This window comes from Achroia grisella, unplaced genomic scaffold (assembly GCF_030625045.1).
Source record: "Achroia grisella isolate CSIRO2021 unplaced genomic scaffold, CSIRO_AGI_Agris_v1 utg534, whole genome shotgun sequence".
Taxonomy (NCBI): Eukaryota; Metazoa; Arthropoda; class Insecta; order Lepidoptera; family Pyralidae; genus Achroia; species Achroia grisella.
The window spans coordinates 1,663,390-1,680,062 of NW_026712920.1; the positions used below are offsets into that span (position 1 = coordinate 1,663,390).

Here is a 16,673-nt window from a genome sequence, read left to right on the forward strand (position 1 = left end):
CCTGGACAATACACATAGTCCTGAGGTAGGTAGAGCATAATGAGTGTTTAGGGTACTAGACAACTGATATACCTAGATATTTCTTTATTTTAAATATACATAGCTACCTAATGTACATACAGAACACTCAGATCAAATAAACAATTATACTAATGAATACAAACGTTTGTACCGTGCGAGGAATCGAACCCGCGACCATCATTATTAAAGCGGTATGCTTAGCCACTATAGCATCGAGCCCATAATTTTTTTGTTAATAATATGTAATTATATTCGGAGTTTATTAATTCGTATACGTAACTACGACCCATGGTAGGGGCACCGGCAGCCACAAATTGCGGCGCGGCGTACATTTCGTTTGTGCTGAAACGGGAGAACGCTTCCACCTAATGTAATATGGTTTTAGTGGCAAAATTATAGCCAGGGCATACTGGCTCCCGTATTTACTGCCTATGTAGTACAATCCGATTGTGTTATTTACTACCTGTAGCCAGGGACGGCCCCAGGGTGTGGACAGCGGCCGTGATTTATAGCGAAAAAGTATTCCTTACAACGCTTTGATAAAGCAATTCTTTCAGTTTGTTTTTACTTCATTAATTGCTGAAACATTTAACAGTTTAGTCAAACAGACATTAATGTTTACATTTTCTCTTTATATAATCCTATATTGACCTTCTACAGTTTAATCATCATCATCATCATCATTTCAGCCCGGAAGACGTCCACTGCTAAACAAAGGCCTCCCCCAATAATCTCCATGACGATCGGTCCTGCGTTGCTCGCGACCAACGCTTTCCAGCGATTTAGATTCTAAAAAAAAGAAACTAAATATTGATCTCAAAAAGTAATCGTTTCAGAACTGACGAAGATATGGCATAATGTATACGTATATAATCAAAATGAGAACCATCTTAATGTCACTAGAAGAACAAAATACTGGTTTAATATTACCTCTATTTTGTCTTTTACATAATAAAATATACGAGTACATGTTGAAATAAAAAAAATATAACAATGTTTTTATTTATAAACCTTTGTTTCCACCACTCCACAATTGCTCTCCGTCATTCAAAAGATGATTGGAAGAAATTCCTCTTTTGATATAAGTCCTCCATTGTACTCATTCATTTCTTAAGATCATTGTATGTTTTTTACCTTAAAATTTGTTCGCAAAATACTTTTTTATATAATTGGAATGACAAATAACCTGACAAACCAATATGAGATATGTAGCAACCATCGTATACATTAACAACACGGATATCACGTTATCATGTAACACCTACCGAAATCTACCGTTAGTTTGAATGCTTTCAAACCAAGAAGTACTAAGAAGAAATTCAGCTCTTATTCTTCTCAACTAAGCTTGTACCATTATAAAAATCAAGTTGGACTCGTTCACAAGTATGACGGATGACCCAAACATCGTTGCACTCAGCCATATTAGAGGGAGCATTGACACCATATCTTGCCTTTTCTCTTATACTTTTACTACCGCATACAGAGGCGTACCTCTGTATCAACCATTTCGCAGACAAATATATACAAAGATTGCTTCAGTAGTAATATAACAAGCAAATTTCTTGAATAAGTATATTTTTACCCACAGGGATATCTATCTGGTTGCTTTATGTGGCTAACCACAGAAAGTAACCAGAAAGATATGCCTCTGCAATCTTAAAATCACTTATGACAATCGTTTTTCCTGGATGGGTTGAGTCAAGTAAGGGAGTACATATATAATTTTTTTATTGGGGGTTTGGGCTACTTTACCTGTAACACAGGTCTCAACCTGTATACATCTGTTGTGCTCGCCCTTATTCAAAGTTTGCTACCTAGACCCATGAGGGATAAGAATTGAAGGATATTCTTAGGAGCGTTGGTTTTTATCTCCTCGGGATATAGTGAAAACTTTCCAAAGGAGATGTTAACGCATGAGTGGGCTACAACCACATAGGATGTGTAGTGGCGTTTCCTCTTCTGCTTGACAAAATCTGCAGATTGATGTTAAGCTAATTTCGCCATGTGTTTATTCAGCTTGCAGTGTTCAGCGAGGGTCCTAGTCATGATGCATACATAATGTATATATTGTTTTTACTCAATAATTTGCTTCGCCCGAGGACGAAGTAACTAAAACTTGACTTACCAACTACCTCTCTGTATTATGCCATGGGAAAGTCGCCGTATGCTCTATAATGATACTTGAATCTTTCGTTTCAAATTACCAATTCATAATAGCTTGTAATGCAATATTAACTGCTGCACTTAAGAATATAGGTCTACCTACATTAGTAATAAATTGGAAACTTTCCGTCTACGTAACGAGCTGTCTTTATTACATTATATATGTTTTACAACGTATATAACTTTATGTTACACTTTTTTACGTATGTATTTTACGTATGTATTACGCTCTATCTATCTTCACGCTAGCTCCCCTTACGGCGTAGGTAGAGAGAAACGAATGGCATTGATTTACGTATAAAAAAATTAAGTTAATTGCTATTATAGGTATGGTATTCATTGTTATTATATATATTATAGGTAGCTATTATAGATATTGGATCCGTAGTTAATCTGGTAGATATACATATCTATATTTAAACATTCTACAGCTGTATTGGCCATTTGTACTAATATTTAATTAGGTAATGTTTTTAAAATTGATCGTTCTACTGCTTAAATACATATAAACAATCATACTCATGAATACAAAAATTTGCACCGTGCGCGGAATAGAACCCACGATCGTCGGAAGTAAAACGGCGTGATAAACCGCTAGACTACGGAAGCCGTCAAATTTCTTTTATACAAAAAATATAACAGAAATGTTCTGTGAAATAAAGGTATATAACTTTCCATGTTATTCATAACGTAACACGGACCGTTGCGTAGGTTAGACAATAAATGGCTTCCTTGTCTTGTAATAAACTAGTTTTTTTTATATCTAAAAAATTAGACAGCTAGAGCTAGCCAATTCTTGGAAAGAACATACAAATAAATAAGAAACACAATTTAGGTCCGAGGGCCGGAGAAATGGCTGGCCTTCGAACCCAGACAAATGATATCCGGACGGACAGTACCTTTACTTATTTGTATCCTAAAACTATAGTATAATATAAAACCAAAGCGTTTGTTTGTATGTTAAAAACTACCTATATAAACTTTGTACAAACTCTTCTTATCCGGTACCTCTATACACAGCGCCATCTAGTCCCAAGCTAAGTAGAGCTTGTGTTATGGGTATACTAGACAACTGAAAAAATCACATAGATATTTTTCATTTTCATTCTTAGTAAATACATACCAAATATATATAGAAAACACCCAAACAAATATATTTAAGAATACACAAACAATTATACTTATGAATACAAAAGTTTGTGCCGTGCGAGGAATCGAACCCGCGGTGTAACCACTAAACCACCGAGGCCATCGAATATACTAGTTCTCGAGAATGACAACGCATGAATATCACGTGCGTAGTATGATAAAGTGATGCCTGTGGTACTGTTCACGTATATACTCGTAATATATTAGCTTGTTTCCCGTTGCTTTGCTTTTTAACATCACGCTACAACCTTTAGAAGCTAAAAGAACACAAGTAATGCTAAGTAATCCGGTCGATGCGGCATTTCAACAACCAAGCGCAACTCCCATTTTTTCTTTAAATAAATTACGGATGTAACCGTAAGAAACAGTAGTAAATTCACATTCAAAAATCATTTATTCACGTAGAACATTTTACCCACTTATGAACGTCAAATTTATGTATTATATTTTTTTCCCTACCGTCGAGTTCAGTACATAGATCCAATTGAGAAGAACTGGCAAGAAACTCGATTGAATTACTTTTTTTTAAAGCCAGTTTATTTACAGTAAATATTTATTTTACTACTGAAAATAGCAAACAAAACTGACACTCCGTGTTAGATTAAGTATCCGTACAAAGAATAAATAAAAATCGATAGTGGACTGTATTTTAGAAAAGAAATAATATTAGATAAGGGAACAGAAATATGATTTCGCCTAGGTAGACGTCTTTCACACTCCGAACATCCAAACTTACTCACTTTTCTCATAAACGTCCCAATGTGCCTATAGCACACTTTATTGGCCTTGACCTCTAGAGTATATATTTTATTAAAAACATTTATAATAAATCATTTAATTCAGTAATTTTTTTATTTTAAAATAGAAAAAACACGTCCTTTTACTTCCACTTCTTATCTTTAAAGGATTTTTTTTATAAATGTGAAATTTAAATGGCCACACGTTTTTATTGGTGGCCAGTATAATTAAGTACCGTTTGCTCTAGAAAGCAAGTCACTGATACAACCTGCTTATATTAAAGTATTCGGAATAAGGCGCACTCCGTCTGATGATAAAGGGTATAGATAAGAAAAACATAGGGGCGTCTCGAATTGTCCCTTTGCTACCCCGCTGCGTTACCAATCTCATAGACTAAGATGTTTTGCAATTTACGGGACTGGTCACTACACGATGGGGACGCTTCGAAGGGTAGAAAAATGGGAAAATTATTTTTTCACCTGCGAATATATAAATAAAAATAAATTCAATTCAATATATTTTTATTCATGTAGGCTATTACAGACTCTTCTGATATGTTAAATCTAACGTTAGTTCGGAATGATTTCGAGATGAGAATAACTGATGCTCTGTTCGTAATTTTTCAAATAAATGTTGTACTTGTTTACAATATATATAATACAGATTCATTTTTAAATTCAAATTTGAGAGAATAGAGTGACCACCATATGCTATTGTAATCAGTATTCGTAATCAGAAGTGACCATTCCCCACAAGCAGTACCCGTTCACGAGTATGACGGATGAGATCGCCATCATTGCACTCAACTCAATATATCTAGTTACCAAGTTCCCAATATCATTATCTGACCTTGTTATTTCTTTGTTTGTTGCAGGAGAGCACATCTTAGAAGCTGCTTGGAAAAACTTAAGGATATGGTACCACTAGGCCCTGAAGCATCACGACACACCACATTAGGATTATTAACAAAAGCCAAAAGATTTATAAAGGTAACAATTTCATTAATTAATTAATTCTGTTAACGTAAAAGTAACGTTATAGGTAACAAACTTGTTTAAGGTCATTTATATACGTTTAAATTTTTTTTTATAATGTATATAAATATAATTTCAGAACGTATTTTACTTTTGTAACAGTACACTCTATCGCTAGTAGGTAAATAAGATATTTATTAAATGTTTCGTGGAGTACAAATCTCAAGCACGCTACAAAGTTTTCCTTGTCTTGAAACGATATGTTTGTAATTTGATCACCTCAGGCCCTGAGGTATAAGGATCAACTTGAATAATGACACATTATACTCGTACACCATATTGTACTTTATTTTCTGTTTAATAAGAACAAATTTTATTTAACAACATCTTGACAAAATCTGTTTCTACGAAGTTTAATTTAATTGAAATCGATAGCAATATTATTTGAATATTCCTATGGAAGTTCCCTTCTAACTCCACAAAGGGTAAGTTCTTAAAGTCAGTGTCGTTGCCGACTTCCCGTTCTACGCAATAGTTAGAAGAACCTTCCATAAACAAAGGGCGTAAAGGGTTCGCACGCTTCCGCCCGGCGCCGTTTCCGGCCCGCCACTTCCTGGCCCCTCCCCGCCGCACCTCCGAGCCCTTGGGACCGCCACTCTCCGGAGGCGCTTTTTTTAAGTTGCGTATGCTTTCAGTGGTAATGGAAAATGCTTTGTTACTACAGTTTGATGTCGCGGACAGGTTTCCTGTTTAGCGTTCGTTATGTCATTTTTTTTGCATGGAAACGTTTCTGTTGTCGCCATTACTCTGGATTGCGATGGTTGCGGAATGGAGCGTCTTTGTTCCCGCTTAGGGATGATACGGACGAGTTTGTCTCAATAAGGAAAGGAATATTTTGGTAAAAAATATTTATTATTCTGTCTTGTGTGGATATATTATAATTAACATTTTTTTGTTGTTTTTTGTTCAGATTTTAATATTAATCATCTTTATTTCTCTCAAATAATGAATTGTTACAATTGCTGCTTATAATAGAATTAAAAGGTTTAATCAAGACAAAACGGTCTACATTTCAGCCTATATCGGTAAATTATTAGAACAAAAAAAAATTGCAATTGATTGAGTTTTTTTTTCTATTCGACGCGTCAAAGTTATAACTTGTTTGAAACAAATGTTTTGTATGGTTCATTCTTTATATATTAAGAATCTTTCTTCTTAATTCGAAAGTCCTCCAAACTAACGGACACATTTGATATACCGACGGAACTATCCGAAATTATCGTAATTTAAAAACCCAACATTACAAGAATTCTTTCAGATTCTTTTATTTCAAAACATCGTAACCACAGTATTTTTAAAAAATTGAAAATTGATATGTATTTAATCAATATTAAACTTTCTATCTCTATAAATATATATGTAAGTTATGATTTTTTTAAACAGTTGTGTAAAGTTAAATTTTTCAAGTTAAGTACAACTATTCCGTTTTCTTCCATCGATGTCATAAGAGTCAGAAATAGACCTACACGAATAAAGTTATTTTGATTTGATTTGTACTGCTAGTTACTTTTGTACAGTTCAAACAAACAAGTACTTTATTATATTGATATTGATAAATAAGTCGTATAAACCAACTCCGGCAATATCGCCTCCACTACGAGTCGTAAAATACACAAATATTGCTGTTTTTGCTTGTGTTTACTTTGATTTTCAATAATGTAAACACATGAGTAAAATTAACCGGATAAATATATTGGTTTCTTTTATTACTTACCTTATTTAGATAGTTATATATACTTTTAGTAAAGACTATACATATACATACAACCCTGTTACACCCAAAAGGGTCGTGAGTTTAAATATGATCGACCCATAACAAAATCATTGTTTGTATTATATATATTAAAAAAAATGATAAAATCGTTTTGTACACTTGATATATTTATTGGTGATACCGCGGAATGTTCGAGAAGAATAATGTGCATAAATTTATAAAAAAGAAACATTATCGCCTTTCTATGATTGACGTTCTATTTTCAAAATGAGTTCTTTTATTTTTATAAAACATTAAAAGGCTTTTGCAAAAGAAACCTATAATAAAACCTACCTTTTTAACATTAGTATTGATATAGAGTCTAAATTGTATTATAGATAAGAGATAGATATCTATATAGATATGTTAGGTCCCTACGTATGAAATTGGCGTTTTGTCGTGATCACCACTGACCGTGACCACTTTGATCTCAAATATCTCCTCTTTGAATTCCAATTTCAAATTTATACAGCTCATGCATTTATTTTTCGAAAACCGTAATTCATATGTTTTTTCCATCTCTAGTTTTTTCTTTGCGTCACTCAGTTTACAAAATGGAAAACTTAAAATATCGCGTTATTTACGAGTCTAAGTTCCGCCGTGGCTATGATGTGTATGGCGGTGGTTCTATATGTGACCTAATATATATATAATCTTACTAATATTATATATGCGAAAATTTGTGAGTATGGATGGACGTTTCTTACTCTCACACAAAAATTACTGAACGAATTTTGATGAAACTTTACAGTAGTATAGCTTATACAGCATAATGACACATAGGCTATAATTTCATGCGGGTGAAACCGCGAACTCAGCTAGTGTATAAATATTGTGAGGTTTATGACTAGAAATGAATAAATGGGCATCAAAATGACAGACAAATTTATAGCAAGACAAACATTATACGCCACTAGTATCGTTTCACAGTTCGGACACATAAAGCGATTGTCTGCGAGCGTCCGAGCGGTATGAGAGATGGCCGGACATGCCGGACAGTCCGGACGCGGCGCGCATTCGTCACTACGCCATTGTGCCTTTGGCTTTAGTATGCTGCCACAGCTGCGAATTTATGTGATAAGCGATTTACAACTTTATCACTATTATCATTAGATTTATAATAACTTTGTTTTAGGTAGACTTCGTGCAAAGTCGTCTGTGTTCTAAATGGCGCTGAGACTAACTCTGAATTTTCCAATTCAGTTCCATTTAGTCTCACGCTAAGCAGGGCTTGTGTTACTAGACAACTAATAGTATACTTAAATGCAATTTTTATTAAGTATATATATATATATGTATATACGTAATACACATAGAAAGTATCCAGACTGATATAGTATACACAGAAATTACCCGACGATATATATAAATACATACTCAGCAATATTAAAATTTATACCAAAGTAGCTGTTCCCGGGACTTCGTCCGAGTGGAATTGAACTTTATTTTTCTAAAATAAAAGTAGCCTAATTTACTCATTATTACATCAGGTACCTTCCAAAAAAGCCATATCAAAATTGGCTCAGCCATTTCAGAGATTAGCCGGTATAAACAGACAGTTAGACAAAAATTGTAAAAAATATTATTTTGGTGTATGTACCGTATTTATATTCATATGCATGTAGTAAAACACGATTATTTCAGTATTACAAACAGACACTCCAATTTTTTTATATGTATAGATAAAAGAGAGAAAAAAATACGTAAGCTAAGACAATTTACACAACATCATGTAGTCCGAAGCTAAACATAGCTTGTGTTATAAGTACTAGCCGACTGATATAAATACATAAACAGACACGCTTTCGCATTTAGTAATTAGAATAGAACAAAATCATTTATTCAAATAAACTTAATTTAAGCATTTTTGAATAGTCGTAACATTTTTTTGTCTACCGCTCCTTCGGAAAGCTGTCTCATCACAAGAAAAACGAGCAAGAAACTTGTGTGTTGCTCTTTTATATAATCCTTGTAAGTTTACATTTACAAGTCGAAACGTGTGAATACAAACTACCAACCAACACTAACTTTTTGGGTCAAATATAAATATACAATAAAATGAAATCAGTCGTAGTGATATGAGCCTGTAGACCAGACCAAGCAGCACTCGATTTAATAATAATATTCGAATCAAATAGTAAGCAATGTCTATGTTATTCAAATTCTCCGTCTTTTTCACATAGGTATTATTCAAATAATTTTGTAAGTTTGTAAAATACTCATACAAATTTATGGGGAAGAGATATTCGCGCCTCGAATAAAATATCGAGGGAAATTTGAATTTGGAATCTCTTTTTTTTTTCATTACGCATATTATTTCAAGGTAAAAAAACTTTTTGGTTCGAAACTTCTTGGGAGTTTAAACATGACTTGATAAAATGCTTCTATATTTTCCTTATACGCTTAAGCCATGTATTTCTCCCATAGGCATTCTTGGGCTGTTCGGTCTGGTATACCAGAGGTATCCATAACGTTCCTCATGAGTAACATGACCATTTTATAACTTGTAATGATGCTTAATTCAATTAATACAGATAAAATAAGGGTAGCTGTATAATAAATTATAGCATATCTATCTACCACGCAATATTCTTGCTCTGTCTAAGCGCAAATATCTTCTTGATATGATCTTGATAATCATTTGAGTTTCTTGTCTGAGACTATTTTCTGAACTAGGAAATAAAAGAAAATTAAAAAGTGTTATGAGAACGTCAGGTGCTGTCTGAAATTTGTCTAATTCAGAAAATAGCCAAGAAACTCGATACTAAATAAAAGTAAGTATACCCGTTAAACTCGTGCTGCTTGTAGGGACTGGTCGTTCTGATAACTATAACTAATTTATTTTGTTACACAAGTTACTATTCATTTATTTATACCAACTTTGCTTTATCAGTTTTTATACACACAAAATTCTTAAGAATATACGAAACAGTGTGTATTTAAAAGAGCAACACGCGAGTATCCTCAATCTTCTTGTAATGAATGAGAGGTAGAAATGAAAGAATATGACTTTATTTTCATATGTTTTATATTAAAATTATTTGAATAAAGATTATTTCTATTTGTATTTCTAATCCATCGACTCTATGTCGCTCGTATACATCAATGTCTGCACAAATCGACATGAAATATCTCATTTTGTTTCGGCAGCGACATTAGTCCACCCCAGAAGGTTGAGTGGGTCGTACATCACATATATGTGAGCTATATTGTGTCTGATAAGTTTAGTAATCATAACTTGATGTGTAGCAACACTTAATGAGCTGTGATAACTTAACATAGTCCTCACCACAAGTATTCGAGAACCTGAATTATGATGAAACGGAATAAATACTTCAATCTTACGGAAAACTCACATTTCTGAAAATTGAATACACGCCCACGAACATATACAAAGCATATTTATTTGTTTTATTCATTTTCGGATAACTAAGACTAAAAACATAGTAATAAATAAAATTAAATCAGAGAGGACCACTTACAGGTGTTCCCATATAGAAATATACGCAAACACACAACTACATATTCAGTCACTACATTCGTTATATTCACAGATAACGTATATCTTTTCCACATAAATCTTTATACACAAAAATTTACTGTCTTTCAACATTCCTTAGTTTCGACTATCTGTCAAATAAAATATGTAAAAATATATATACAACAGAAGTCACATCAGTTTAAGCAGAAATACAGTTTACAAAGCAAGTTGCTGGGGAGAAGGGTATTGTTAGTAATGTGGACTCGTGACCCCATTACTAGCAATGTACCATGTCAGGTTGACCTCCACGCGGTTCCCCCTGTAAACCATCCTGATAAATTTCTAGTAAATATGTCACGATGGGCTAACTGACCTGACCTCATCCTCATCTGATCATCCTCCACTGGTGCCCCGCCAGCGTAAACCGTTAGCGCAGGCAGTTGCACCATATCATTATCATCCATAAAAAAAAAGTTGCTAAGCAATAGAAAAAGCTTAGATACAGATATGCTACTATCCTTTATTGTACTAAAAACTAGTCTACCTGAAGTAAAGTTTCAATTAAATTACCTACCGTTTATCTATGCATATCATCTGGTTTCTAACACCGTACCCTAAGTTATTTCTTATTACAAACAAAAATGCTAACAGACATTCCAACATACGATCCTTGAAAATGAAATATGTAATCCAAAAAGTTGGGCCGTAAATATTTTTTTTGTGTCAAGCAGACGTTCGGCACGGCCCGCCGTGTATTGCATGACACAACGGAAACCTGTACACGCATTTATCAAAGCGTCGCTATTAATTACAACGAGGTACATTGCGGCAGGGGACGTACTGGTCTAGGCACGACAATATTCACCGCACGGAATGTAATTCTGCATACTGTAATTTCACTGACTAGTTATGATGACATATTATTTTTCCCACTGGATTCGAAATCCATCTGGGTGGGTTAGCTGATGTTAAGTGATAGTCATTGCTTATACATAGATTAATCTTAATGGGAATGAATACCAAAACTGATATTTTTTAAAAACACATTTTGAAATGTATTTATATATTATATATTGATATTTTGACGACCTCGGTGGTCTAGCGGTGTAGCAAATCGCTTTATGTCGGATGGTCGCGGGTTCGATGCCTCGTACGGCACAAACATTTGTATTCACGAGTATGATTGTTTGTATCGATCTGGGTGTTTTCTATGTATAATATGTATGTATTTAGAAAAGAAAATATCTATGTATTTGTATCAGTTATCTAGTACCCATAACATGAGCTTTAGCTAGCTTAACATGAGTCTAGATGGCGCTGTGTGAATTGTCCTGAGATTATTATTATTATTATTATATTACTAGCTGACCCTGATATTACAGCCTATGTGTTATTCTGATACTCTAATATAAGATACGACTGTAAAGTTTCATCAAAATCCGTTCAGTAGTTTTTGCGTGAAAGTCAACAAACATCTATCCATACACACAAACAATTAGTAAGATAGTAAATATTATTTATAATAATTAATTATACTTTCCAGAATATTTAGTAGTTTATGGCAGGCAAAGACAAACTTGAGACTAAGGCAGCTTACAAACTTTCGAGGCCAAAGTGCGCCCCTCACACGATCAGTGGCAGAATGCGATAATGACGTCACAACATGGCCACTGCAACAGCAAGTCGGCGATAACACACGAATTACCCGCCTAATGAAGGGATCAGATAGCCTCGGCCCGTTCCTGATACCGGCTAACTGCGGGCGGCGGGCAGGGGGTAGGGGTCGTCTGATGGAACGCAGAGATTTGTAACTTCTAAGTGAATATGCGAGTATTCCCAGTGTAGCCAATGTTGTATACACTTATTATTGTATCTATCGTTTTATCAAGCCATGTTTAAACTCCCAAGAAGTATCAAACCAAAAAGTTTGATCACAATGAAATAATAATAATATCCCAGGGCAATTCACACAGCGCCAAACTGATACAGCCATATCGTTATGCCAACTGGATCTATATACTGAACTGAACGGTAGGGAAAACATTAAAATTATAATGTATAAAAATTGACCGCTTCTGAACAAGCGGCTAAAATGTCCTACATGAAGAAATGATTTTTGAGTATTGAATATTGCCAAAACTTGACATTTATCATTATATTTCGGCCAAATTACATATCTTATTAAATTATAGCTTGTAAAAATCTGGTATTTTTTTATTACTCATATTATTATGACTGCCTCGGTGGTCTGGCGTTTTAGCACACCGTCTTACTTCCGATAGTCGTAGGTTCGGTTCCTCGCACGGTACTAACATTTTGTATTCGGTATTGGTGTTATCTATGTATAATATGTATACATTTACAAAAAAAATCAATGTATTCACAAGTGTACGTGCTATTTAATAACTTTTAAATAACACTTACATTTGGTGTTGTGGGTGCTTATGGGCAGAGGTAATCGCTTAATCATCAGATGACCCGCAGGCTCATCTGTCCCCTATGCTATATATATTTTTTTATTTTACCACTCATTCTACAAGCAGCTTCTGCTCGAAAGGAATTGCCAATAAACTTGCCTGTTGCTCTTCTAAATAAATGTTGTTTATTTTACCTTTAAAATTTTGTATACAAACTACATTTTGGTATCTGATTATAATTCATATGGGACACAGTCACCTAGATACATAAAACAATAATTGCATTTAATAATGTCTAGTAAGACAAATTCAATATTGTCTACTAGGCACTGCTGTATCTAAACTGTGTCACCCCACCTTACATTTTCCTATTGTTATTTAGTATATAAGATCATTATTTCTATGTACACATTGTCAGTTTATCATCATCTGTAATATACATCGTCTCGACCAGCAACATCGTACTATTTACCCGCAACAGTGGTGACCCCGACGTGATCTGCCCGACGTGATCTGGCCGACGTGGTCGAGACGATACCTGGGAAAACGACGAGATCAAACAAGAGATCTCTGTCTGACGGCATCCTGCGCACCACCAACGATTGCACATTTCCACCGGCTTCCCAGAAGCGGGTCTCACCGGCTCGGAAATTCAAGAGGCATAAAAGTCGTTGGCCATACTGCGCAACAAGGATCCTGCCGTGCTACTGACCCCCAGTAAACACAACTGCCTGCTGGATATAATCTCTGGACGAAAAATTGAAACTGGAAAAATAAAGCAAAAATGCTGTCTACAAAAGTACAGCCAACAGTCACCGCCGACGTCATTGCACACCTGTCGTCACTAATTGCGACACTGCGATCAGAAATTGCTGATATACGCGAAAAGCGCTCGCCACACACAAACAGACGCAGCAACTACCGATCTAGGTCAAATTCGCACCTACGGTCATTGCGTAGTCAGAAAAATGACTATTATTTATATTATATCATCGCAAATATAAAGAAAAGGCATACAAATGTGACATGCCGCGCTCCTATAGACAACAGTCGGAAAACTAGATTCGATGCAGAATAAGACGGAACGCTGTGCTGTTCATCCGTCTAACCGCCTAGCTATAACCGACTCTAACAGTGGCTATAGAATTTTGGTGGACACCGGAGCAAAAATCTCGATGAATAAAAAACAAGCAGAGAGCGCTAGCGAAATCAAATTATTCGCCGCAAACAATTAATATGAGCAAATGCGAGTTCTTCACAAATGAGTTAGATTTTCTTGGTTATCATATAACGAGCCAAGGGATGAAACCAACGCAAGAAAAATGGCAAGCAATCGACGAGTACCCTAAACCCACGACAGTCGAAGATTTACGTCGTTATTTGGGTATAATGAATTTTTATTGTTACAAAAGTGCATAATATCTTAAATTTTACAGTTAACTTTTATAATTTTTTTTTATGTGTAATATATATATATTTTTTCTCTCAAGGGGGGAATATCTATGGGACACAGTCACCTAGATACATAAAATAATAATTGCATTTAATAATGTCTAATAAGACAAATTCAATATTGTCTACTAGGCACTGCTGTATCTAAACTGTGTCACCCCACCTTACATTTTCCTATTGTTATTTAGTATATAAGATCATTATTTCTATGTACACATTGTCAGTTTATTATCATCTATAAAATACATCGTCTCGACCAGCAACATCGTATTATTCACCCGCAACAATTCACTTGGATTTAAATCATGTTGTAAACCAAATAATCAAACTATATCACGCATCCTTTACTTAACAAATAACTGCGTTAAATTTAAAATAGCCCTATACGTATTACCAGCGCTATATTTATATTTAACATCCGATGCTTAATGAAGCCGAAACTATTCCTCAAATCTGCCAGAGCCATTACTTAGACGCCCAAACTATAATGTATATGAAACGCTGGGCGGCGAAATAAGTAAGTTTTCCGATTAGCGCCCCCCAACAACCCTCGGTGTAACCACCCCCGCTCCCTCACGAGCCCGCGGAAATTGTAAATCTCGATTGTTGGCTTCACTGGAATTTACAACTATTATAGCTGAGGGGAGAATTGAATAATTATTTACGCGACTTGTTCATAACTTTATTTGATAATGGGATTACGCAATTCTGCGTAAGTTAGCGTTTATGACGGTGGTTTAGCGGGTATGTTGCTTATGGTCACAAATTCGATTCCCGTAATTAATAGAGCAGGAAGGAGAGTAAGACTGCGTATACGACTAATTATTTATCGTAGCATTGAAGTCTCCACGCCTTTTCTTCTTCTCATGTAGCTCTTTCATTCATTGATATTTGAGAGAAAATATTTACACATTCTTCCATAAATATCGTTGTATCGTATCAAATACCGAAGACGAAATACCTAAATACTTTACCTATAACTTTAAAAAAAACACGTCCTACTTACTCACTGTTATTGTTAATAATAATATCTCAGGACAGTTCACACAGCGCTATCAGTCCCAATCTGAGTACCATCAGTCCCAATCTGAGTAGAGCTTGTGTTGTAGGTACTGGAGAATTTATATACGTAGATATATATTTTTTGTAATAATATACATAGAAAACATCCAGACTGATACAAAAAATCATACTCATGAATGAATGTTTGTGCCGTTCGAGGAGTCGAACCCGCGACCATTACAGTGTGCTAAACCCCAAGACCACTAAAGCTGTAGAATCTATAGTTAACGAAACGGTACACTGGGGGGGAAGGTGATTGCTAGTAATGTGGACTAATGATCCCATTGCTAGCAATGTACCATGTCAGGTCGACCTCCACGCGGTTCTCCCTGGAAACCATCGTGATAAATTTCCGGTGAATTTGTCACGATGGGCTAACTGATCTGACTTCATGTTCATCCTATCATCCTCCACTGGTACCCCGCCAGCGTAAACCGTTAGCGCAGGCGGGTGCACCATTCCATTATCATCCTCTAAAAAAAAAAAAACGGTACACTGTTCTTAAATTAATCTATATTGTTCTCACAAGAGTCGTAGAGTCGATTGATAATAAAAGTATTCGCTTTTCATCTATTACGGGTGGTTCCGTAATTTATTACCTTCTTATTCGTCATAAATGCTTCCGTCGATCTCAATACGATATTGGTTCGCGCGTCGTAAACATATACTTACGATCGCAACGCTATTCCGTATTCGATACTAATTTGCTTTATCGATGAATCGACAGTCGATTCGCGTAGAAAACTTTTGTGATTATCCAAGTGGAGTGATTTATTGTGTTTTTGTCTTTATTACATTCGATTGCGATTGAAATCAAGCGTTTTCTATTGTGAATACGGAACACTAATTCATTTTAATGAAATTGCTAGATTCAGCTTAGTGCTGGAAGCAGTGTTTTTTTAATTATAAATAGTATAGTATTTTTATATCTATATATTATATAAATATGTAATTTACACAACCTGTAATTACTTAATATAAACGATCAAAACATTTCTCATTACAATTTTAGTATGGACTAGAATTAATCCTTTCTCTTGATCTGGATCTTAACCGAGATCTGTATAAAATGAGTAAGTCATATTACATAAAAAATTTTTTAATAAATTTCAAAATTCTAAATTCACTCTATTGATGTATTGTCACACCCATTGCCTAATTCGGAACCGATATTTGTGAATGATTTTGGATCATACACATTAATTTATGAATGAATGATTGAAGAAGAATGAACTTCTTCAATCATTCATTCATAAAGGACTATGTCTTATAGAACAAAATTCTCAATGACACGGGTAATGCATAATTGAGAATTTTATATATTTTGATGACTAGCTGTACCCGCGTTATCACCCGTCTGAAATTTATAACCTATGTGTTATTCTAATGTATAAGCTACTGTT

General features: G+C 34.7%; 1 protein-coding gene across 2 annotated transcripts in view; it reads left to right on the forward strand.

The window, feature by feature from the left end:
- LOC131847450 (max dimerization protein 4-like) overlaps positions 1-16,673 on the forward strand; it is a 356,124-nt gene that overhangs the window by 287,467 nt on the left and 51,984 nt on the right. For both annotated transcript variants that reach the window (XM_059197037.1, XM_059197038.1), the window contains exon 4: positions 4,946-5,060. In XM_059197037.1, the coding sequence (XP_059053020.1) occupies positions 4,946-5,060 (115 nt within the window). The remainder of the gene's footprint in view (positions 1-4,945; positions 5,061-16,673) is intronic.